This window comes from Megalops cyprinoides, chromosome 6 (genome assembly GCF_013368585.1).
Source record: "Megalops cyprinoides isolate fMegCyp1 chromosome 6, fMegCyp1.pri, whole genome shotgun sequence".
NCBI classification, from domain to species: Eukaryota; Metazoa; Chordata; class Actinopteri; order Elopiformes; family Megalopidae; genus Megalops; species Megalops cyprinoides.
The window spans coordinates 3955028-3978528 of NC_050588.1; the positions used below are offsets into that span (position 1 = coordinate 3955028).

A 23501-nucleotide genomic window follows, 5' to 3' on the forward strand; every position below is an offset into this window, starting at 1 on the left:
GTTACATTATCACGTGAAATCAATGCGAGTTTAGAAACATCCAGATTTTGATTTCCTAGTGGTATTTTCCACTTAGACGCCACTTGCATTCTCACGAGTGAAAAGTATTCTAGAGTTGAAGTATTTTCAGGTTTTTTCTTTACAATGTCTTACCTTTCGGTGGTACGGGCACATAATCTGGCACGGACGAGGAGAAAGCAAACATAGCTGTTGTACTTTTGGGTAGCCTATAAAAAAATATCACAGATACCCATCCAAATGTTGCTACTGGTACACATAATTTATTATTAATTATTAGGGGTGCAGCGGATCACAAAACTCACAGTTCGGATCGTATCATGGTTTCTGAGTCACGGATCGGATCATTTTTCGGATCAGCGAAAAAAAGGAGACTAATATAACTTTGCTTTCCATTTATTACTTAAAGAACACTTAAAGCAAGGAACTTTTGCCCATGGTCATAAATGAAAACAACATTCAAGATGTCCAATAAAATCTTAAAATAAAATATTCAATACTCAATTGCTGAACGCTTGTTCTGCTGTTCTTAGGCTGTGTCTGAAATTGCTCCCTATTTACTATATAGTGCATAAATATATATATACACATTTTACACTTGATCGTTGGACTTAACTGCCAGCTAGCTAGCTAACGTTAGTTTCAACTAATTTGAACAGATGAAGCTGGGTGCTAGTTCTTTATGTTAGCTAGTGATAGCTAGATAGGTAGCAGTATTATCTAGCTAGCAGGTTAATGTAAGTTGCAACTAGCTAGTCATTTAGCTTGCTAGCTGGCACAGTTCGACACAAAGATGTCCATACAAATGTTTGAATAAACTTGCAAACATAAAACTATATCCAGAAAGTTATTAATTTATTGTATGACTGTGAGTGAGTGAACAAATGAGCATTTCGGAAGCAGCCTTCGCCTTCGCAATGCCTCTGCTAAGTAAGGTTGCTAGTTTTTAAAATGGCACTTAAATTTACTGGCACTAATTTAAAATGGTATCTTTTTACTGCAACTCTGCATCGAGGTTTAAGGAATTATTACTTTAAAAAGTAAAACTGTATTTCACACTGTTATGGTTAAATTTTGCAATTAATCTGCTGTTCACATGCCTGCCGAACCATGGAGGGGAGGGGGGGTCCGCACGGATCATGGATCAACTACGGTCCGTTACACCACTATTAATTATACATTTTTTATAACAAGAAGGTAAGTTTTTGTTGTTCGTTATGTAATGTTAGGTCACCAGTCACCTATCTCACTATACATTTCACTATTAGCTACAGTTTAGCTAGCTACTAACCAGATAATAAACTACTAAGCAACGTTATTAATCATCCTAAGAGACAAGTTTTGGCAGTATAGGTATAGCTAACTATCGCTTTAACGATCTTTGGACTCAAAATAACATGTATTTGGCCGTAACCACAATATCAACGAAAGAGTGGAAATATACATGCAGAAAAGAGTACGAAGCAGATGTTTGTATTCTTCCGGTTTCGCACCAGTCGCATAATAGAAATGTCATCAACACGCCCAGTCGCTCGCTGTGAATTCTCCGGAAAATGACCTGCTCTATTCACACATGGACCCAATCCGATATTAGTTGGACTTTGTACTAGGGAGCTGGCGGAGTGAAGTCCGTCTCATGTCCAGTCTGACTGATTCGGACATGTCCGTTCTCACATACAGTTCCTCCGAGTAATGGCTAGATAAGTTCTGGCTTTCAGTGCATGTCTGAAAGGGGCTTATGAGTGAGTCTGAAAGAGCTGCTCTGACTCATAACTCTTAGTGTTATAGCAGGAGACAGCTCAAACCAATGAAGTTTAGTCTGAAAGGGCTGTATTGCCCTGTAACTCTTTGCATTATAGGAAGGGACAGCTCAAACCACTGATCTGCAGTCAGTGGCTTAAACATGTAGAGAAATCCCAATTAAAAACATGGCTTACACTCTTTGGTGTAATGTGAACAATAGCACCTGGGCTGTAAATGTTTCTTGGCACAATTATAAATCAAACTCAATTTGTATTTTTCATGTAAAATACATTATCAATCAAGTACAATGTTTCAATAAATATGTGTTGTCATTGAAATAATGTAGCTACCTGGCTGGGCTATCTTGCTAGCCACAGAAGCACATATGTACCAGCTAGTATGGCTAGGTAGCTTGCTTCTACTTTCTCATTCGAACAACTCTCCTGTATGGAAGATGAAAGCTGCCAAAATCAAAAATAAAGAAATCAATAAATGATTTGAAAAATAATATACATTTCTTTATGCATTTCTTTTTACATTTCTTTATGCATTTCTTCTTTTTACATTTCTTTATGCATTTCTTCTTCATTTTGCAAATGAGGAGGCGTTGCTTTCATGTTCAGTCTTAGCAATCAACTCAGAAAAGATAGGCAGGAAGTAGCTGTAGGAAAGAGTGGAAGTGTTTGAAAAGGAGCGGGTAGAAGGCTGTAATGGCGACGTCGGCTAGACGCTCCCCAGATAGCAAGTGTGGCAGAGCTGAAGTGAGTAGCTCATGTGATCCCTGCATAAAGCCTGTGGGGTAGCGGGTAGCAGGTAGCTGAGCGGTTGCACTCCCTGAGACCTGGTTAACTAGCGTTGTTGCCTTTAGCTCAACTGGCAGTGACGCTGGCCTTAAGGGGTTGGCAGTGGGAACTCATGTTCGAAACTTGCTCGCTTACTGACCCACGTTCACCCGTTACACAAGCATACGTTGGCCCGACATTGGAACAACGGCTTCACAAACATTGGCATAACGTTGATCACTGACTTTGGGTCAACATCATTTTGGCGGGGTAACGTTGTTTCTACGCTGAACATCAAATAATCTGCATTACGTCACAATCTAACCATCCAGCCTATTTCTGGTTGGCAAGACGTTGGCTAATAACTTTGTTTTCCATTTCATTGAGAAGACTTTGTAGAATACGCGAATCAATAATAAACAGGTCATTATGTCATGTTATCATGTGCAATGACTAATTTTTCAAGACATGCCTATTCGTGAGCTGTAAGGTCTATACCAACATAATAGGGCTATGCCATAACAAGAGGAAATTGTTGCTGATAACCAATTTATTCATTGATAAACATGTCTTAACCAATTGAGACAGATAGGCTGCAAGTTGTTATAGATATTATCAATATTTATTGGAGTGTATAAATAAATGAATGGATGAATAAATAAATCAATCAATCAATAGAGAGAGGGAGGGAGAGAGAGAAATGTTAACAGTAATGTCTTCAGGGACCGGATCCTAGTTCCTGGAAAAATACAAAAGTAAGTTAGATCAATATATAGGCTATAGGCTACATATTCAAAGAACAATGGAAAAAGAGTTAAATGTAGGCTGTTTGCCACGTGTGCTCACATTTCATTACCCTACTTACTCGCAATCTCTTGAACTGAAAAACACCTATGTTTGATCACCTGTGGAAAAAAGGAGATACTCAACTGGGGAGGAGAGGAGTGGGCTAACCTGATATGACCTGATAGCACATGTTGACTAATATTCCTCCTCTGAAAGCAAGACAAGATCTACAGCCTACATTGGGCAAATGTATGCTATCAGGGACCCCTATTACTAAACACTCCCCGACACTTCCAATTAGGGCTGCAACTAATGACTATTTTGATAGTCGAATAATTTATTGATTATTGAAACGAATAATTGACTACTCAGATTATGAATCGCACAATTACTCAACAGCTCTTATTTATCTTTTGCCTTTTAAATTTAGCTTGAAGTTGTTTTAAGCATATGCTAACTAACGATAAAGACAATAAAGATGAGAACTTCATTCAAAAAAACGTCTTTTAATGAATGGTTACTAGGACTAATTCAGTGAGGGTAGTTGCTTGTTGGGGAGTACAAGTCTGCTTCCTTTGAAGAGAGCCATCCATGGTAGCATTACGAGATCCAACAAACCCATAACTTGTTCGAATTCATTCAAATGCAAACCACATTGGGCACGCATGGATAGACACGAGTTGTAGAAATCTTGTCGCGATTTAGAAGGTATCAAATTCTCTGGTGTTCTCCAAACTTGTGCACTCCGCAGCAACACTATCTCCAGCCGTAAACGTCACCATGACAACAATGCAACGCTTAAACAGAGAATTTCTAAATAGCAGACAGGCTCTGGTTTAACATTGTAAAGTTAGGGTACATTTGGAATGTGAACAGGATCATTGTGAATAATAGGTTATTATTTGCTGCACTGTATGTTCAACGTCATTAATAATTTATTGATCAAGAGAAAATCTATTTCAAAATAGAAACGTTACAGCTCATAATATGAAGTAACATGGCTTTTAACATTAACATTAGCTATGCTAGTTAACTAACTTAACGAGACAAGTCTTCATCATCCAGAGAGCCAACGTGCCACCTCTTCAGATGCTCGAGCATAACTGATGTGCTTTTATACCAGGCAAGGTCAGGTTTGCAAATGTTGCAGTTCACAACCTTCTTGGCAGAGTTAAGAGTGAAATGCTGCCACACTTTTGAGGTCTTTGGTCATGAAGCAGGGTTTCCGTTAGTCGGTAATTAGGTAAACTAAAAACTTGCTGGTCAAAATGTCCGGTAATAATGCTTATACAAAACGTAGCCTACATTTTAGTGGCTAATGTTGAGGTTTTGCTCAATCATTACTGTTCATTTTGCTTACTCATTACTGTTCATTAAATAGTCAAACTGATTTGAGGTCGTTATCATTCTTTCATCAACCTAGGTGTACATTATATTTGCATTTGTAACACAGACTGTTATTGAAACGTGACCGGTAAGTTTCAGATTTGTCCGGTAAAATAAATTCTTTCTGGACACCAGACCGGCGAGAAAAAATCCTAGTGGAAACCCTGTCCTGAAGGTGTTGCCAACTTTATTGTTCACTCCAGTAAAGCAACGTAGCGTAGGCTACATATCTGAGCATTCCAACGCGCAATGTCGTCACCAACTAATCAACAATTAAATTTGTTGCCAACTAATTTGGTCATCAATTTTAGTCGACTACGTCGATTATTCGTTGCACACCTACTTCCAATGATCTACTTCCTACTTCCCTCTTATGATTGGTCACTTTCAGTGCAATCACACCCACACAACCTCCTTGAACTTTGATTGACAGCTTCTGTTAACTGAACGACGGGCAGCGTTTGGCCGGAGGCTTGTTGTTTTACATTTACATTTATTTATTTAGCAGACGCTTTTTATCCAAAGCAGCGTACAAAAGTGCAAATAGTGGGTAAACAACTGGCACAAGGGCAAGATGTTTACAGGTTGTACAATGCAGATAGTGCTGAAGCTGAGCGCAAGGTCAGTGTAGCGAGACAGAACTAATCTGATCTAAGGTTACATATCAAATACAGTCACTGGGACAATAAAGTGCTACTATATTACCTAGGCAAAACGTGCTACAAATACAACGTAAAAGATAGTGCTACAAGTACGAGTCAAAAATCTTAGATTTACAAGGTCAAATGGCAAGGGTGTCAGTCCAGGTCGAGTCTGAAGAGGTGTGTCTTCAGCCCACGTCTGAAATTTCAAGCAACTGAAATTTCAGACAACTGAGTCCTGACAACAAGTTCGGACTTTAAGACACAGTGGACAGAACAATGGCGGCGACACCTGCAGATTTATATGTAAGTGATACTGATAGATGGCTTCGTCTAACAACCCAACAATTTACTTACTCTGAAATTTGGTTGCAACATGTAAATAGCTAATGTTAGCTAATTAACGTTAGCTATGCTTCCCCTATCATTCAGCCGATTGCATGCAATAGACCAAACGTTAAGTAACGTTAATGTAAGTAAATTGCTGGGTTGTTAGGCGAAGCCATCTATCAGTATCACTTACATCCACGTCCACTGTGTCTTCAACTCTGAACTTGTTGTCAGGACTCAGTTGTTTGAAATAACAAGCCTCTGCCCAAACACTGTCTGCCTGTTGTTCAGTTAACGGAAGCTGTCAATCAAGGTTCAAGGAGGTCGTGTGGGTGTGATTGCGTTGAAAATGACCAATCATAAGAGGGCCAGTGCTTGGTTTCCGCCCCCAAATTGTCAAAGCTCAGGTCGATTTGTACGAGCAGAACTCAACTTCGAGAGCAGAGTTAACCTGTGCGAGCGCGTATGCTTTGTGTGCAAGAATGTTTTCTGTGCTCGTGAGCATGTTTTCTGCACTTGTGAGAATGTTTTTTGTGCTGCCGACTTTTGACATAAATCTGACGCCATAGTGTATGCCGCTAATTGAAACACTGTCAGTCAGAGCATCCACACGAAAAAGTAAATAGTCCTGATTGACAGTATTATTTTCAGCTAGATCAGCTAAGGGCCTCAGTTCTCTAGCGATCTCCTGACTGGAGGCAGCCATTTCTGTAGTGAGCCTGGCCACAGGTGTGTGAGCAAGGCATGTATAGTCAATTTATGCTCTGATGTCAATCAACCAAAAGTTGACCCATGAAACACTTTGAATGACAGCCCCCTCATTTGCATAATGAAGAAGAAATGCATGAGGAAATGTAAGAAGAAGAAGAAGTGCATAAAGAAATGTATAAAGAAATGTAACAAGAAGAAATACGTAAAGAAATGTAAAAAGAAATGCAGAAATAAGAAGAAATGCATAAAGAAATGTATATATTTTTTATTTATTTTTGATTTTGACAGCTTTCATCCTCCATACTCCTGGGTAAAAGCAGAAAGACACAGTGGAGTGTTGACCATATAGGCGAGAAAACTCAGTGACTTTAAGTGATTTCCAGGAGAATATTGACTCAAATAAAAACTTGTTTGTCATTACAGTATGTTACATTACATTTATGTATGTATGCAAGAGTGCTAGGAAATTATTTGGCATCCTTGAGTTAACAAGCTCCTTACCACTACACCACACTGCTGCCCTAGTTAGCAAATGTAGCTCCGTGACTGGTCTATGGTCTCCTTAAGCCTCCTTAAGGTGATGCCACAGTGACCTAATGTGGCCCATTTTAGGGTTGGGAACCGAAACTTGGTTCCAAATTAGAACCAAATCCAAAATGCCAAGTACCGGGTACCTATAAAAAAATAATTGAATTTCAGTTCTGCTTATCGGTTCCTAAACGCGATAACCATTTATTATTTCAAATAAAGGCTACATATCTGCAAGGACATACATCGGGGGATGTCAATAAAATTCAAACCATACCCAACCCTAAGTATAATCCCTTTTAAATTTGCTTGTTTTTACGGTTAAAATTGCCTCTCAACGAGGTGTTTATTTGTTGATAGTGGGGATTGTGTGTGATGTACTTGACTAGTAAAATATTGGACAAATAAAGATGCATGTGTTTGTCACCAAAACACTAAATTAGTCTCTCCAAAACAACTAGCAGTTAGTTTAACTACTCTAGATTGACCTTTATCTATTATTAAAGATTTTTTTTAATGCATGTCTGTGGATCATACGTTTTTATTGTATTTATTTAGTAAATACTAGTAAATAGTAAATGCTGTTTACTTTGTGAATGTTCAGCTAATGCTTAAAATAATAAAGATATTTTTGTTATCTAAACATTTGACCTCTTTTTTTTACCATTTTGGAATCAAACCGGGGAATCGATAAGAATCGGACTCGATAAGCAGAATTGGAAATGGAATTGGAATCGATAAAAAAAAAAAAATAATAATAATAATAAAAAATCGATAAATCGATAAAATTCAACAATACCCAACCCTAATCCTAATGAGCTCTCTCAGGAATCTAAGGAGAGAGCAAGCCACCATCGCAGACTCTCAGTCCTGGTGTGTTTCCATAGGAACCAGCAGCCCTCATGCTTCACACCTGACATGTACATATTACAAAAACTCTACATTTTAGCCACTGGCATATTAGCTGATTTGCAATACTTTTCATTTCTGTGATAAATCACAAATGTTGTTCTTCTGACTGCTGCAGAAATGTCCTAACATCTCATGTACATTTTAATTATTCTGTTCTCAGTGAGTTAATTCTGCTTTCTTTCATCTGCAGAGGAGCTTGGCCAGCTAATGCGTAAGTTGAGTGTGTGTGTGTGTGTGTGTGTGGCATAAAAGAATAATTATTTACAATAATATATATATATATATATATATATATATATATATATATATATATATATTACTAAGAGTATGTGTAACAGGCTGTTGTGGCTTCACTTTGACAAATAGTAGCTGTCTGTATAAATACAGGATCCACTTGGGGGATTGTGCTGGGATTGTGAGCGAAATGGTTGAAAAATGATTGAGAATTTCAGGAACAGAGCAGCAGTAGAAGAGGGGTTCTGAATAAGTCTCAAACCTCTGAAACAATTCTTGTGTTTAATTTAAATTATTCTCTTCAAAGTTAAGTTTAAGTTAAGTTAAATCTCTTTTCTTTCATTTACAGAGCGGGGTTCCCAAAACCAAAGTGAGTAGTGGAACTATGTGTGTGGCTTAGAAAACATAATTTTACATTGAGTAACAATTCAAATGGTTTTATAAAGCCTGCTGCAGAGCTTCTTAATTTTCATTGCTGCAATTCATTGATTCCCTTCTGTGTTGTCTTTCATTTGCAGATGAGCACTCTCCACTGATGAGTAAGTAGTATGGCTTACAGTAGTGTGTGGCTGTTCCTATACATGATAGAGATTGTGTTTGATTAGAATTGCATATTAAGGTGCTGCATGTATGCATTTTCTCTTATGCTTCAGTAACTAGTTATTTAGAATCCTGGTTGTGCTTAATATAAGCTTTGATGTTGAATATGGTGGTTATGTCATTGAATTTGATCATTTTAAGAACTGGAAATGCTATTCATGGATCTTTTAACAAAGAAGTTACTGGACTTTAAGATGTACTGTTTGAGCATGCAATGAGTGGACCATGAGAAAAGTTTCAAAGAAAGACCTGTAAGAAAGAAAGGGTTATTATTAACTCCTACAGTGTGGGAATGACAGGGTTATTATTCACTCCTACTGTGTAGCAATTAGTGTTAATTTTGTGAAAACTGTGATTAAAACTATTCATTATGGTAAAAAAGGCCATAGACTAAAAGATGAAGATAACTAGACAAAATACCTTTTAAAATGATAACTAACCACTGTTTCCTTTTCTCTGACAAAAACTTGACAAGTGGAAAATTTCAGTGATGGACTTGTAGACATTCCATTCCCAGCATCTTCTCTAGTGCTGTTCTTCCCAACTCAGCTGGCTATGGCATGGTGGCTGGAAAAGCTAGATTGCAGGATACAGCTTGTGCTGCTCAGACACTGTTTTCTGGCATTAGGTAGCATCACAGTTTATATTGACTTCCAAACTAACGTAAGGATGATATAGTTATGGAGGATGTGGATACAATGTGATCATTATGATAATACATTACAAAATTTTGAGGGGAAAGGGGCAGCAGTGTTAACTGAGGAGGGAGAGAAGAGTTTTTATAGTTAGCTAGGAAGCCATCCAAGTTACATGCTTTTCTCACTGGTTCACCTTCCTTGCATTCCGTCTGGGTTGCTGTAGCTAAATATATTCCTTTTGGAGGCCAATTTGTCAGTTAGCTTTAGAGGTTAGGTACAATATAGTATATTATAACAACAACCTAATTTTCCCACAAAATATGAAATACATTTTCTCTTGTCATTAAGGCAAAATAATATTACCTAGTGAGTAGTATTAAAGTTGAATTGATTGGAACTGTAAAGAATTAGCTTCTAAATTAGAGTAGTAATTGATATGTCCACTTTGTTTTTCCTGCATTCATTAATTCATTTAACAGTTTACCCAATGATTTCATACCTTAGATTTATTGAAGTATGACCACAACAGATTTCAACCTGTCAATCAATAAGCAAGACTTTTATTCCTTGAAATAGATTTGCTGATGTTGGCAGAATACATCAAATACGCAGCTGTGTCTCCAATCTGTAGGATAGAATCTGTCAATAGAGATGTTTGTTGTTTTGTTGGCTTAGCAATCAAAGATATTCCAAGAGAACATAGTCTATATGCATCTGTGTATGGTCAGTGAATTGTTAAGGCTTGTACTGATGTAATGAAAAGAAAATTAAGTATTAATTCAGTAAAAATAACTGAATTGTGATTTTTAAAATGTGATTAAAACTAGAGGAAAATGCCCAATGTTTTCAGCTACAGCTAACTAAAGAGGATATAGGATACACTGATGAAAATGTAACTGAGACTAGCATGTATTTAAGTCAAAAGAATAAGACTAAGACTGAATGAATCTAAAAAAGCTGCCAGAATGAACATTGGTGGAAATAACAGGGTTGTTACTCATTCCTACAGTGTGAGATGTGGAAATGACAGGGTTATTCCTAACCACTGCAGTGTGGAAATGAAAGGCATTTTATTATCTTTTACAGTGACAGTTATTATTAGTTTATCTTATTTTTCTTCTTCTCACTAATTTCCATTGAACCTAAAGCAGAGGTAGTGCAATGGTCTTGTGTTTCAGAGTGTTTCTAGGCAGCTGTCTTGACATCACTACAATGTAGCACTCACTTACATTGGTCAGGGATAGAATGCATTTGAAATCTCACAGAATTGCTCACCCATAATTGCTAATTTTCCTTCCAAGTTTCCAACATTCATAATATGACTAAATTATGAGTGAACAATAAATGTTTCTTTTTGGGACTGACATAACAAAGTTTACAATATATTTTTGAACATTATTATTTGTCATATTTTTTCTCCTCAGATGAATCCATTATAAGAGTGCAACAGAAACTGAAAAATGACCTGAAGAAGAAGTTTGAGTGCATACCTAAAGGTTTAGCTAAGCAGGGCCACTCAACCCTCCTCAGTGAGGTCTATACAGAGCTCTACATCACAGAGGGGGGAAATAATGGGTTAGCATCCAAGAGGCAAATTATACATGAGACAGAAATCCTCTGCAATGACATATTTAAACCTTCATCTGGTCAACGCAAAACTATCAGAACTGTGATGACAAAGGGGACTGCCGGCATTGGAAAAACTGTCTCTGTGCAGAAATTTACTCTTGACTGGGCAGAAGGAAAAGCCAATCAGGACATCCATTTCATTTTCCCTCTTTCTTTTCGAGATCTGAATTTGAAGAAGGGGAGAAAATTCAGTCTGATGCAACTTCTCCTGCGCTACTTTCCAGAACTGAAAGAGATTGAAGGTGCTGAACATGATGCAGTCAAAGTTTTGTTCATCTTTGATGGTCTGAATGAGTGTTGGCTTCCTCTAGATTTCCAGAACAATGAAATCTGGTGTGATATAACAAAGCCAACATCAGTGGATGTGCTGCTGACAAACCTAATAAACGGGAATCTGTTTCCCTCTGCTTTCGTCTGGATCACCTCCCGACCAGCTGCAGCTAATCAGATCCCTGATAAATGTGTCCATCGGGTGACAGAGATACGAGGGTTCAATGACCCACAGAAGGAGGAGTACTTCAGGAAGAAAATCAGTGATCAGAACATGGCCAAGAGAATTATCTCACACATAAAGTCATCTAGGAGTCTCTACATCATGTGTCACATTCCAGTCTTCTGTTGGATTTCTGCTACTGTTCTGGAGAAACAGGTAATTGGAGCTAACACTAGAGAAATCCCAAAAACTCTGACTGAAATGTACACACACTTCCTACTTATTCTGAGTAACATAAAAAATCAGAAGGATCAGGAAAGAAATGGGACGGGTTCACAAACAAAACTGGACTCAGATACAGAAATCATCCTGAAAGTGGCAGAGCTGGCTTTTCAGCAGCTGGAAAAGTGCAATCTGATATTCTGTAAACAGGACTTGAAAAAGTGTGGCATTGATATCAATGAAGCTCCAGTGTACTCTGGGTTGTGTACAGAAATCTTTAAAGAGGAGTCTGGGTTGAATCAGGAGAAAGTGTACTGCTTTGTGGATGTGAGCATTCAGGAGTATCTGGCTGCATTTTATGTGTTTCATTCATTTGTAAATCAGAACATAAATGTGCTTACTTCAGATGAATCAAGACCACAAGGTAACAATATGCAGCCGTCTGACTTACACAAGAGTGCAGTGGATCAGGCCTTACAGAGTAAGAATGGACACCTGGACCTTTTCCTACGATTCCTTCTTGGCTTCTCACTGGACTCCAATCAGAGGCTTCTCCAAGGCCTTCTCACACAGACAGATAGCAGATCACAGAGCATCGAAGAAACAGTAAAGTACATTAAGGGGAAGATCAGAGCGGAATCTTCAGCAGAGAGGACCATCAATCTGTTCCACTGTCTGAGTGAACTGAAAGACAACTCTCTGGTGGAGCAAATCCAGAATTCCCTGAGATCAGGAGCACTTTCTGATAAAGAGCTGGAACCAGACCAGTGTTCAGCTCTGGCCTTTGTGTTACTGATGTCAGAGGAGGTCCTGGATGTGTTTGAATTGAAGATGTACAACACATCAGCAGCAGGTCATCAGAGACTGGTGCCAGTTGTTAAGAACTGCAGGAAAGCAGTGTAAGTACTGATTTGTTGTTAATAATGTAAATGTCTGACTCTTTTCATAATCACTCATTCATTGCTTCTTGTGGAGAAGCAAGTGATGTGAAAAAACCTCAGACAAACCTTCTAGGAAGACCTAAAGGAGACTATTGTACTTTTTTACCTTGTACTTTCTCAACTAAAACTATATGAAACAAAACACCCACATTGCTGGATTGAGGGCAATGTTGTCGTCACAGTAGTGTATTGATATGAACAGAGAGTCAGGCATCCAGTTCAGTGCTTTATGAGGGCTCACATGAGCAACACAACCAGTGCAGGCTGTCTGCACTGAGGTCAGATGATGGGTGTCAGTATCTGGTAGCTGGATGTGAGGGTTTGGGTTTGTGTGAGTAAGCCTGATTGGTGTAGGTGCAGACAACTTTCCAGGGAACTCTGCTGCTATGAAATACAAAATTCTCACATAACTGATTCAGTCATGTTATTTTTTTCTTTTGTTTTTCTCTCATTTATTCATGTATTAACATAGTAGTGGCAGTACAGATTCAGTCTTATTCAAAATAGTGGTTCATGAAATACAGATTCAAGTTTTGACAAACATTGAAAACATTTTCTAAAGCTACACAAGTGATCACAAGTCAGTCTCATCAGAGCCACTTGCCATTCTGCGGTCTTCCTCAGTTAACAGTTGCATCCCATATGAGTGGTAATCAGTTCAACTGGCTGCACAAATGCAAACTGTGTTCAAGAGGAATAAAGGACATAACAAGTAAACCAAGTAAAAATTCCACCAACATTTTTTTTTTAATGTATCGTACATTCTGGCTAGTTCTCAGGGACAAGAAATGTATAATCATTTTCTGTTTTTGTGAAATAGGATATGACAATATTTTCTCATGCCTAGCGAATGGTGACCTGAGGGTTTTTCTTGGGGGTGGGTCTCTGCTTCAGGTTACCTGTAGGGATGCAATTGACATGGAGTAACAGCAGGACAGGTTTGGATAGGCTTGGACAGGATTGGACAGGTTTGATCTGTTTTTAAAACACAAAAGACCTATGAGAGCAGAGGAGCGGAGGCAGACATGTGGTCTTCAACACCATAACTGAGGGTGTGATGATCCTATCTGGATGAAGCGTAGCATGATTTTTCAGCTGTGCCATGTAGATGGATGTAAAACTTTTTTGGAAAGTTGTGGTTTAGTGCTTTGCTTAGTTAAACACAGAACTGACTGCAAAGTTGTACCACTGATCTATATATAATCTACGGCATGGATTATATATAGTGGGCCTCATTCATCAAAATGTTAATAGAAGTGAGAAAAATTAGTGTGAAAAACATTGAATTCATGAAATTTGCAGAAATACCCAATTTTGTTTTTACACTCACTTCTATAATAATGACTCCCTGTTCTTATGAAACTGTTATTAAATTAGATGCTTGTTATCTGTAATTAGTATGAGTGAATGCCCTGACCATCATATAAAGAGATTTTGACTTCCAAGTTGCCAGTGTAGCCAATGCTGCTGATAAAACCAGGCATACCCCTAACTAACAGGAAAGTGATCCTAACAGGCACTGGGCTTTTATATAAAGAAGGGTGGATTACTACAGGCTTTTCTCAAAACAAAACTTGCATTCAGACAAGGTCTTTACTATATGTAGGTTGAATATATTCAGTTCACAGCGTCTAAGATACTTGCTGGGAGGGGGACTGTGGCAAAGCAGAGGTACAGCAGAGGTACAGAGGTAGTCATGATACAAACCCAGCCTATTATTCATTCTGGAAGTAAACTAGTGAAGCAAGTTTGGCTACTATAAAATACTCACAGTGGCCATAGGGGCAATGCAGAAATCTTTTTGTAGGACACTATTTATTTTTATGGTGGGAGGCAAAAAAAAAACCTGGGCCAAAACCACATCTGTACAGCTAGCAGAGTTTAGCCCTTATTACCATCACTATCAGTTTATGACTACACAGTCAGTGTTACATTTCAGGTCTTACATGGTCTATATTAAATGTGTTTGAATTCTTGAACTCTGCAGGCTGGATAGCTGCAAACTCACACAGAGGTCATGGGACATTGTGGTGTCTGCTCTTGAGTCAGTCCCCTCACACCTGATAGAGTTAGACCTCAGCTACAATAACCTGGAAGAATCAAGAGTGGAACAGCTCTGTGCTGGACTGAAGAGTCCAAACTGTAAACTACAGAGCCTGAGGTGAGTAGTGCTGTGTAATATATCACTTGTAGTAAATACAGTTTAGTGATTGTGGCTCTTGACAGAGGTACAGTGAAATGTTAAAAAGCCCAGCCTTCCTTCTTTGTCCATATTAGTCCCACCTTTCTCTTGTTACTATTCTGTCAGAGCAAAACAGGATAACACCACTGTATAGATTATTTTTAGGTTTGTTAGGTAATTGATTCTCAACTTTAATATTCAGTTTTATTGGAATATGTAGTTTCTGGTTGTAGACTCCAAATGGACATTAAAGGTGCCCTCTTTGTTCACATTAGTCTAATTACTCTCTTCTTATTCCTCTATCACAATAGAGCAGGATAACACCCCTTTCAGATGCATTTTACAGTGGCCAGCTCCTCAGTTCATGACATTAAAATTCAGATTAGATTAGATTCAACGTTATTGTCATTGTGCAGAGTACAGGTACAAAGCCAAGGAAATGCAGTTAGCATCTAACCAGAAGTGCAAAAGAATAGTGTTATTTACAGATAGTGCAGGTAAAAGTAAGTACTACAGCATAAGTGATGCTGTATCTTACAGTATGTACAGTTTTATTGACAGTGGAGAACAACATATACAGTATACAGATTATTACATATGTATAATATATTAAATATGTTATACATAGAGGTGAAGTGGACAGAGTTGGAAAGGGGAGTGTATATGTAAGGGTTGTATGTACAGTATAGACAAGATATGTACAGTTTGTTGTATGTACAATATAAATAATAGTAACCGAACAACTTAAGAAGTTCAGCGTGTGCTAGAATGAGCAGTACAAATATAAAAGTACTGAGACAGTGCAGTAATGCTTAGTGCTGTGGTGTGGAGTTCAGCAGGGTCACAGCCTCAGGGAAGAAGCTCTTCCTGAGCCTGCTGGTGTGGGAGTGGAGGCCCCTGTAATGCCTCATGGGAGGAGAGTAAAAAGTCCATGGTTAGGGTGGGATGCATCCTTGATAATGCTTTTCGCCCTTCCCAGGCAGCGTTTATGGTTAGGTTTAATGGTGGGCAATTGGGTTTTCACCACCCGCTGGAATGCTTTAAGGTCTGATGTGGAGCAATTTTTAAATGCTTAACGTGGCTTAATGTTCCAAAACTGCGATCAATGATCACCAAATTTCTCTCGGACATCTCTTGTCAGAAACACTTCCTCCTGTCAGAAACATTTCCTCCTGTCAAAAAATCAAAACCAAAATCTTAGGAGTATGGTCGTTATTTCACATTAAGCATTTTCCTCTCCATTGACGCCCATTATAAGGAAAACGCTTCGTAGCTTAGCCTAATTTTCCAAACAGCAATCAACTAACAAAAAAGCAAAACAAAGGACAGCGCTGAATGTAACGTCAGCCTAACTACCATATTCCTTGGATTTTAGTTTTGCTTTTTTGATAGGAGATGTTGCTTATGACATGTGAGATGTTGCACATTTGGTGATCATTGGACGCTATTTTGGAACATTAAGCCACGTTAAGCCTTTTCCTTATAATGGGCGTCAATGGAGAGGAAAATGCTTAATGTAAGATATCGTCCATACTCATAGGATTTCGGTTTTGATTTTTTTGACAAGTGGAAGTGTTTATGACAAGAGATGTCTTTTATTGTGTGATACTTGCTACTAGGCCCACTACTATTCAACTTTGAAGCAATTATTCAGTTGCCTTAGCCTATTCATAGCACGCAGCTAGCTACATTTTAGCAGCTAATGTTGATGTTTTGCTCAATCGTTACTGTCCGTTTTGCTTAATCTTTACTGTTCAGTAAATAGTCAAACTGATTTGAGGCCGTTGTCATTCTTTCGTCAACCTAGGTGTACATTATATTTGAGTTTGTAACACAGACTGTTATTGAAACGTGCCAAGTAAGTTTCAGATTTGGTAGATCCGGTAAAATAAATTCTTTCCAGACACCGGATTGGCAAGAAAAAATCCTAGCAGAAACCCTGGTATATACGCTGATGAGCCAAAACATTATTACCACTCACAGGTGAACCGAATAACGTTGATCATCTCCAAACAAGGGCACATGTCAAGGTGGATCAGTTCTCGTAGTCAATGTGTTGTATGCAGGAGAAATGCGCAGGAATGGTCAGAGTACCCATGATGACCCCTGTCCACTGTCAAAAGCGCCTACAATGGGCACGCAAGCCTCGGAACTGGACCTTGGAGCAGTGAAAGAAGGTTGCCTGGTCCGATGAGTCCCGTTTTCTATTAGATCACGTGGATGTCCGTGTACGTGTGCGCCGTTCACCTGAGGAACTGATGGCACCAGGATGCACTGTGGGAAGATGACAAGCTGGTGGAGGGAGTGTGATGCTCTGGGCAATGTTCTGCTGGGAAACCCTGGGTCCGGCCATTCATGTAGACGTCAATTTGACACATGCCACCTACCTAAATATCGTTGCAGACCAAGTACACCCCATCATGGCAATGGTATTCCCTGATGGCAGTGGCTTCTTTCAGCAGGATAATGCACCCTGCCACACTGCACACATTGTTCAGGAATGGTTTGAGGAACATGATGAAGTGTTCAAGGTTTTGCCCTGGCCTCCAAATTCTCCAGATCTCAATCCGATTGAGCATCTGTGGGACGTGCTGGACTGACAAATCCGATCCTCGGTGGCTCCACCTCGCAACTTACAGGATGTGAAGGATCTGCTGTTAATGTTTTGGTGCCAGATACCACAGGACACCTTCAGGGGTCTTGTAGAGTCCATGCCTCGGTGGGTCGGCGCTGTTTTGGTGGCACATGGAGGACCAACTGCATATTAGGCAGGTGGTCATAATGTTTTGGCTCATCAGTGTGTGTACGTACAGGGCCACAACTACCTATTTCTCAATACACGCATTTCTAGATACACGCAAAACCCTATTTAGCGCCCTCATTTAAATGTCGCAGAGTGTGAAGGTAATGCACAACATCTGACCTTCCAGCTACTGTAAATAGGACTCCTGCGTTGTAGGTCTGAACTACAGATTTATGATCCACAATTTACTGTGTCACAAACAAACTCCATATTTAACACTTCAGAGTTAATTCAAAGTTCACATTTATGTTAACATAAATATATATGCTATGGCTGAATGAAAACGAGACAGCAGGTTTAATGTATCAGCTGGCCCAGTTCACTTTCACCAGACAATCCTGCAACTGCCAGCTGTAGCACGGTCACTGGGTCCCACCAAAACAAAATGCAGATTAGTGTTCTCTCGAGTCATCCAAACAAATACAAATATAAAATAAACCTCACCACCCCACATACATCGCCATAGCTTATATATGTTCCTTAATAACACACATATTACAGTATTTTCACAGAATAGTGTCACGCCCTCCCTGAGCAGGGATATTGCAAGCCTGTCTTGCAAGCCCAGCCTTGGCGGTCTACCTTCCTACAGATACGCCAGGCAATGTCGTTGTCTTAAGGGGTTATCGCGCTATCCCCGAAACCTCTCAGGGCGGCGTGCAGCTAGTACACATTCGGCTTGCTTAAATACAACAGAAAGAAATGAAAGATTGACGTTACCTACAGTTTCGATAAAAACTATTATCAATAATAATAACAGGCTCATCTGGGGACTAGATCTCCTGGCACTCTCAAGGGTCATGTTAGATCTCACAGGAAATGGCCTGTCCTTAACAATAGTTACAATATTTACACACAATAGTTACAACAGACCTATTTATACACAACCATTGTAACCAGTTACAACACTTTTACACGCCTTTTTTTTTGCATTAGACCATCGATGTAAAATTTCATCAAAAGAGGTTGAACAGTCAAATCTGGAAAAACCAAGTCGAGATTTGTCTGGCCTTTTTTGGTCTTTCAGAATGCAGCCTGCAGGGTAAATTTCTCGTGTAATATCCCTACACACATCACTTGATGTTTGTACAGTTCCAAAGAAATTCACACACTCTCTGTTAGAGGATCCTGCATCACATAGCAATAGATTAAGGCTGTGGTGTTTGGGTTTTTCTGTTGTATTAATTCTTGAATGTTTTTCTGCTGCAATAGCATTTCACAATTCATTGTCAATAGTTTTTTCCCAGTCGCAATCAAGAGTTTAATTCCTTTCATGCAAAGTAAGCATCTATATTACAGTTACCTGTTTCATGGTGTTGTAGTGTGTTTGAAAGAGACTGCCCGTTACGGTGCTGCACATCCTCTCTCCTTCACTCTTCTGGATGAGGCTGACAGTATCCCTGTGCTCGCTAGACTCCTCTGCCCTGACCTCACTCTGGATGGCCTTACTACTCTCCTTACCAACACTGGAAATTTAGCAAGGCATATGTAGCTAGTAGGTGCCATACCCTACTTCAGTCTGCTAGCTAGCTATGTTTGATTTTTAATAAACTTAAGCTATATTTGATTTCAGTTATCGAGTGTGGTCTTACACCTACCTCTCTTCATCTCCTTTAGAGTCCACTAATGTAGCTTCTCTCTGCTGCCTGTTTACATTTACATTTACATTTATTTATTTAGCAGACGCTTTTATCCAAAGCGACTTACAAAAGTGCATACAGTAGGTACAGCGACAGTACGGGGACAGGATGTCCCCGTTCTCTCCATCTCTCCATCTTCACTTCTGAGAGACCCCAACAGTAAAGTTTGCTAACATCATGTAGCAGCGAACTGCTCATGTATGCCGCTATTTAACTAGCTAACTAGCTACCTACCTAACTATCTAACTAGTTACCTAGCTAGCTACCAAATCCCCAAACAAATATTGGGCTACGCTAGGTAGCTAGGTAAATCTGTGCCCTGCCCTCAAGGGAATTCTAAATGTTACCTACCTCTTTTCAGATGTCTCGTTTTGCGTAAGCAAGATATTAAATTTTTATTTTCTCTGTTTCCTGTTGCCTCTGTTTTCCTCTGTTCTTGGCACCAGAGCTTTTTTTGTTCTCCATTTTGTGTTTTCTCCTCTTATGCAAATACACTACTAGACTTTAGGAGAGCGATCTCCGGCGATGATGGGATTCTGCTTTGGTAACCCGCGCTGCTCTCAACCACTCACGCTGCTTAATAGGTCTGTGCTCACGACCGATATTACTCTGTGCTGGTACCGTATGAATCATCGGACTTTCCTAGCCCGCTGAACCTTATGCAAGTGTTACAATGGTTGTATTTTAAGCATATTAATTTAACTTTTCTTTTGGCTGTTTAAAGCCAGCTTCTGCGGCACCCCATGCATTGCATATGTTACATACCCCCTTTTTGTGCCTCTGTGTGTGTATATGTTCACAGTGTTGAATATTGACTGCTTGACCTTCTCGTTGCTCTCAGCTGCTCTCAGTTTATCACTGGACTGTCTTTGAATTCATCTCTGTAGACTGGCCAGCTGTGATCTCACAGAGAAGTCAAGTGTTACTGCGGCCTCCGCTCTCCAGTCAGTCCCCTCAAACCTGATAGAGCTGGACCTCAGCTGCAACAGCCTGGGAGATTCAGGAGTGGAGCGGCTCTGTGCTGGACTGAAGAGTCCTAACTGTAAACTACAGAGACTGAGGTGAGTAGTGCTATGTGACACATCACTTTTAGTAAGTGTGCTTCCATCAGAGCACTAGAGGGAGTCGTACCACTCTCTCTTTCTCTATAAAGTGCCCTGTATTATTCTAACGTCTTGATTCTTGGTTATTTCTCATACCTGGAGCTTAACTGAGCTATATACATAATGGTATAGGAATGGAGCATCTCTATACTGGACTGAAGACTCTAAACTGTAAACTGCAGAGACTAAGGTGAGCAGTGCTGTAAGGGTGTAGGGGGCAGGTAAGAACGCAGCCTGAGACTTTGTAAAATGAGTTTCTCAGATCTCTTCTCACTCCTAATTTCATCCATATGAAATGAGACTTCATATCTTCTTGTATTCTTCTCTACTATGTGAAACTAAGGGCACAACTCCTTCAGCTTTTCTATCGAGGCTAGTCCCCTAGCCTTTGACCTTGTCTGGGTGGTGCAGCAAGACAGCAGCACTGTCTGATCCATAGCTGGGGTAGGGATTGGCCAATTGCCACTACCAGCAGCTTCCATGGCAACCTGTAAGTTCGGTCCAAATGTGAAACTGCCATCACATGTTTAGCAGCCGGGAATTCTTCACAGGTTGATGGAATATAATCATCTCTGGCTACAATTTCAGTGTCTTCTTTGTAATTGGAGTTTAGTGGAAAGGACATTCATGGAACTGGTATAATCAAATCCTGACAAACCCTCTTATCATATATGGGGCAGTGAACCAAAAAGAGTGAAGTTTTCCTGGTGAGTCTTTCCCTAAATGTATGTTGAATGTATTCTGTTCATGGTCTCTGTAAGATATTTACTGAGAGGTCAGGGTATTTGAGCTTTAGCATTGATGACAAATCTCTTATTTGAAGTAAACTCAACACCCTACCTTATACTCTAAATAATTGTTGGTATGACAGTAGATCTCATGTTAATGGTGTTGAATGGTGAATTACCTCACAGTGAAGCTGTTACACCAGAATACCAATTAGTTCCACTTTCACCAATGCATGTCTCTGAAGTTTAAAATGGTGTATTCCACATGTAAAAAGTAACAGTAAATGCAGCACAGATGGAATCCTTGCAGTTGACATCGAGGTAGGAGCAAGATACAAACCCAGACCATGATTGATTCTGGAAGTGAACTGACAGGCATAGCCTCTATAAAACATTCACATAGTGGGCCATAAAGGGCACTGCAGAGATCTGTTTGTAGGATGCTATTTAACTTTATGATGGGAAGGAAAAAACTGGGTCAAAACCTCAGCTCTACAGTTAGCAGACCTTAAGCCTTATGATCATCACTTTCTGTTTATCACTCAACAGCATCAGTGTTATAATATTATATAATGTTTTCTGTTAAATGTCTTTGAACTCATCTCTGCAGACTGGACAGCTGTGATCTCACAGAGAAGTCATGTGACACTGTGGCCTCCGCTCTCCAGTCAGTCCCCTCACACCTGATAGAGCTGGACCTCAGCTACAATAACCTGGGAGATTCAGGAGTGAAGCAGCTGTGTGCTGGACTGGAGAGTCCAAACTGTAAATTACAAAGTCTGGGGTGAGCAGTGCTGTGGAGTACGTCCCTATTAACAAATGCAATTCAGTGATTATGACAGAAGTACATTGAAATGTTAAAAAGGTCCTTCTCTCTCTGTTTACTCCTCTGTCCTCCAGCCTGCCTTCTTTGTTCACATTATATCCTCTATATATAGTCTCTTCTCTTATTCCTGTGTCACAGCAAATCAGGTTAACACCCCTTTCAGATGAGTTACAGTGGTCAGGCCCTCAGTTCTTTAAAATTAAAATCACAGTAAGGCAGGATTAATCTTGCTTACCAGACATATGAATGACTATATGTTCTCTGACATCCATGATCAATACATAGTTATTTGGCTGATACAGCCTCAATTTATGGGTGTAAAGTTGCCAGTTTTCAGCTATTTTTCTATCAATGTAATGTAATGTATCAGACACCACAATCATATGAAGGTGCATCTAAGGGTGCTTTCACACTAGAGCTTTTGGACCCGAGTCCTCTTGAGCCGTTAGTTTGGTTCATTTTGTTGATGTGAAAGCTTTTTACCGAACTCAGGTGCGCACCAGGGACCATACCTGAGTCCTCCAGAAAACAGGGGTCTGGGGTCCGGTTCACTTGAACTCCAGTGCGGTTTGCATCTGGTGTGAAAGCTATCCGATCTAAAACCAGGAAGTAAACACTATTGATGACGTGTAATTTGTTTCACACTTGTCGCATCTAAAAACTATTTGGAAAATAATTGCAGGTAGCCACACTGTTCGCTCACCTTGAGGGTATGCACGTGTGCTCTGCAAGCAAAGCTGCAAATTCATTTCGCATTGCCGCCTATCTCCGCAAAAACCTCCTTATCTGAGCGGCTTGTATCACTCTCAGACAGCGGGATGCATTTATGGCATAGTGAAAATGCTGAACACGGTTATTTTGGTGCTGACACCATATTAACAAAAAGATGAATAAGAAAACAAATATAGTGTGGCTTTCCATTTTGCCTCCCTTTTCTGTCGTTGCCTAGCGACATTGGTAAATAAAAGCTGCACATTCCTTACATATTGATGACGTAAACGGACCAGGGTTCGCAACCAAAAAATGTAATGTGAAAGGAGACCAACGGGGGCAGGGAGAGGGGGGGATAATCGCACTCGAGTTTGGACCAGCAGAATGGACCAAGTGTGAATACATCCTAAAAGTCAAGGTTACTTATTCATACTGGAAAATTAAGGTGGTGTTCCTTATAAATGAAGTTAGATGTATGATTGGACAGCATGGCTAACTAGTTTGCTACTACATATACTCATGTATCTAGTTAGGTAGTTGCTTGCTGAGTTAGGTGACTAAAATGTTTCAGTATAACAGAATGATGTTTTGATCAAACATTTTGATAACCTGATAGCTAACAAGCTATTACAAGTATCTGTGTACAGCTACCTGTACATTGTCTGAATGCAGTGTAGGTTATTTTGTTTTAGCTCTCTAAAGTGCTGTGCATTTTGGAGTCACAGTTGATGATTGGAAGATAAAAACTGATGAGAAGCAGAAAGGAAGGTTTTTGGGGCAGTGTTTTCTGTTTGTGCTCCAGCTCTGCAGTTTCCATCTGTATTCCTGGTAAAGCTGTGAGGGGCATCTGTATAAATGGTTTTAAAAAAGGGAATAATATGTGATGTTTTAGGTATTCTGATTGAATGCACTCAGAGTGTTTGTATTTGATAATCATTATCAAAACTTTCACAGCCCCTCATTTTCTATGGTCC

General features: G+C 39.6%; 1 protein-coding gene across 7 annotated transcripts in view; it reads left to right on the top strand.

The window, feature by feature from the left end:
• Nucleotides 1-23501, top strand: part of LOC118778689 (NACHT, LRR and PYD domains-containing protein 12-like) — a 47465-nt gene that overhangs the window by 18282 nt on the left and 5682 nt on the right. For 6 of the 7 annotated variants that reach the window (XM_036530312.1, XM_036530313.1, XM_036530314.1 and 3 more), the window contains 7 exons: nt 8028-8048; nt 8421-8441; nt 8590-8610; nt 10734-12492; nt 14522-14695; nt 20047-20220; nt 21601-21774. In XM_036530312.1, coding sequence (XP_036386205.1) covers nt 8028-8048; nt 8421-8441; nt 8590-8610; nt 10734-12492; nt 14522-14695; nt 20047-20220; nt 21601-21774 — 2344 coding nt within the window. Of the gene's footprint in view, nt 1-787; nt 1216-8027; nt 8049-8420; nt 8442-8589; nt 8611-10733; nt 12493-14521; nt 14696-20046; nt 20221-21600; nt 21775-23501 lie in introns of those variants that run through there. The other variant, XM_036530317.1, reaches the window with a different exon arrangement.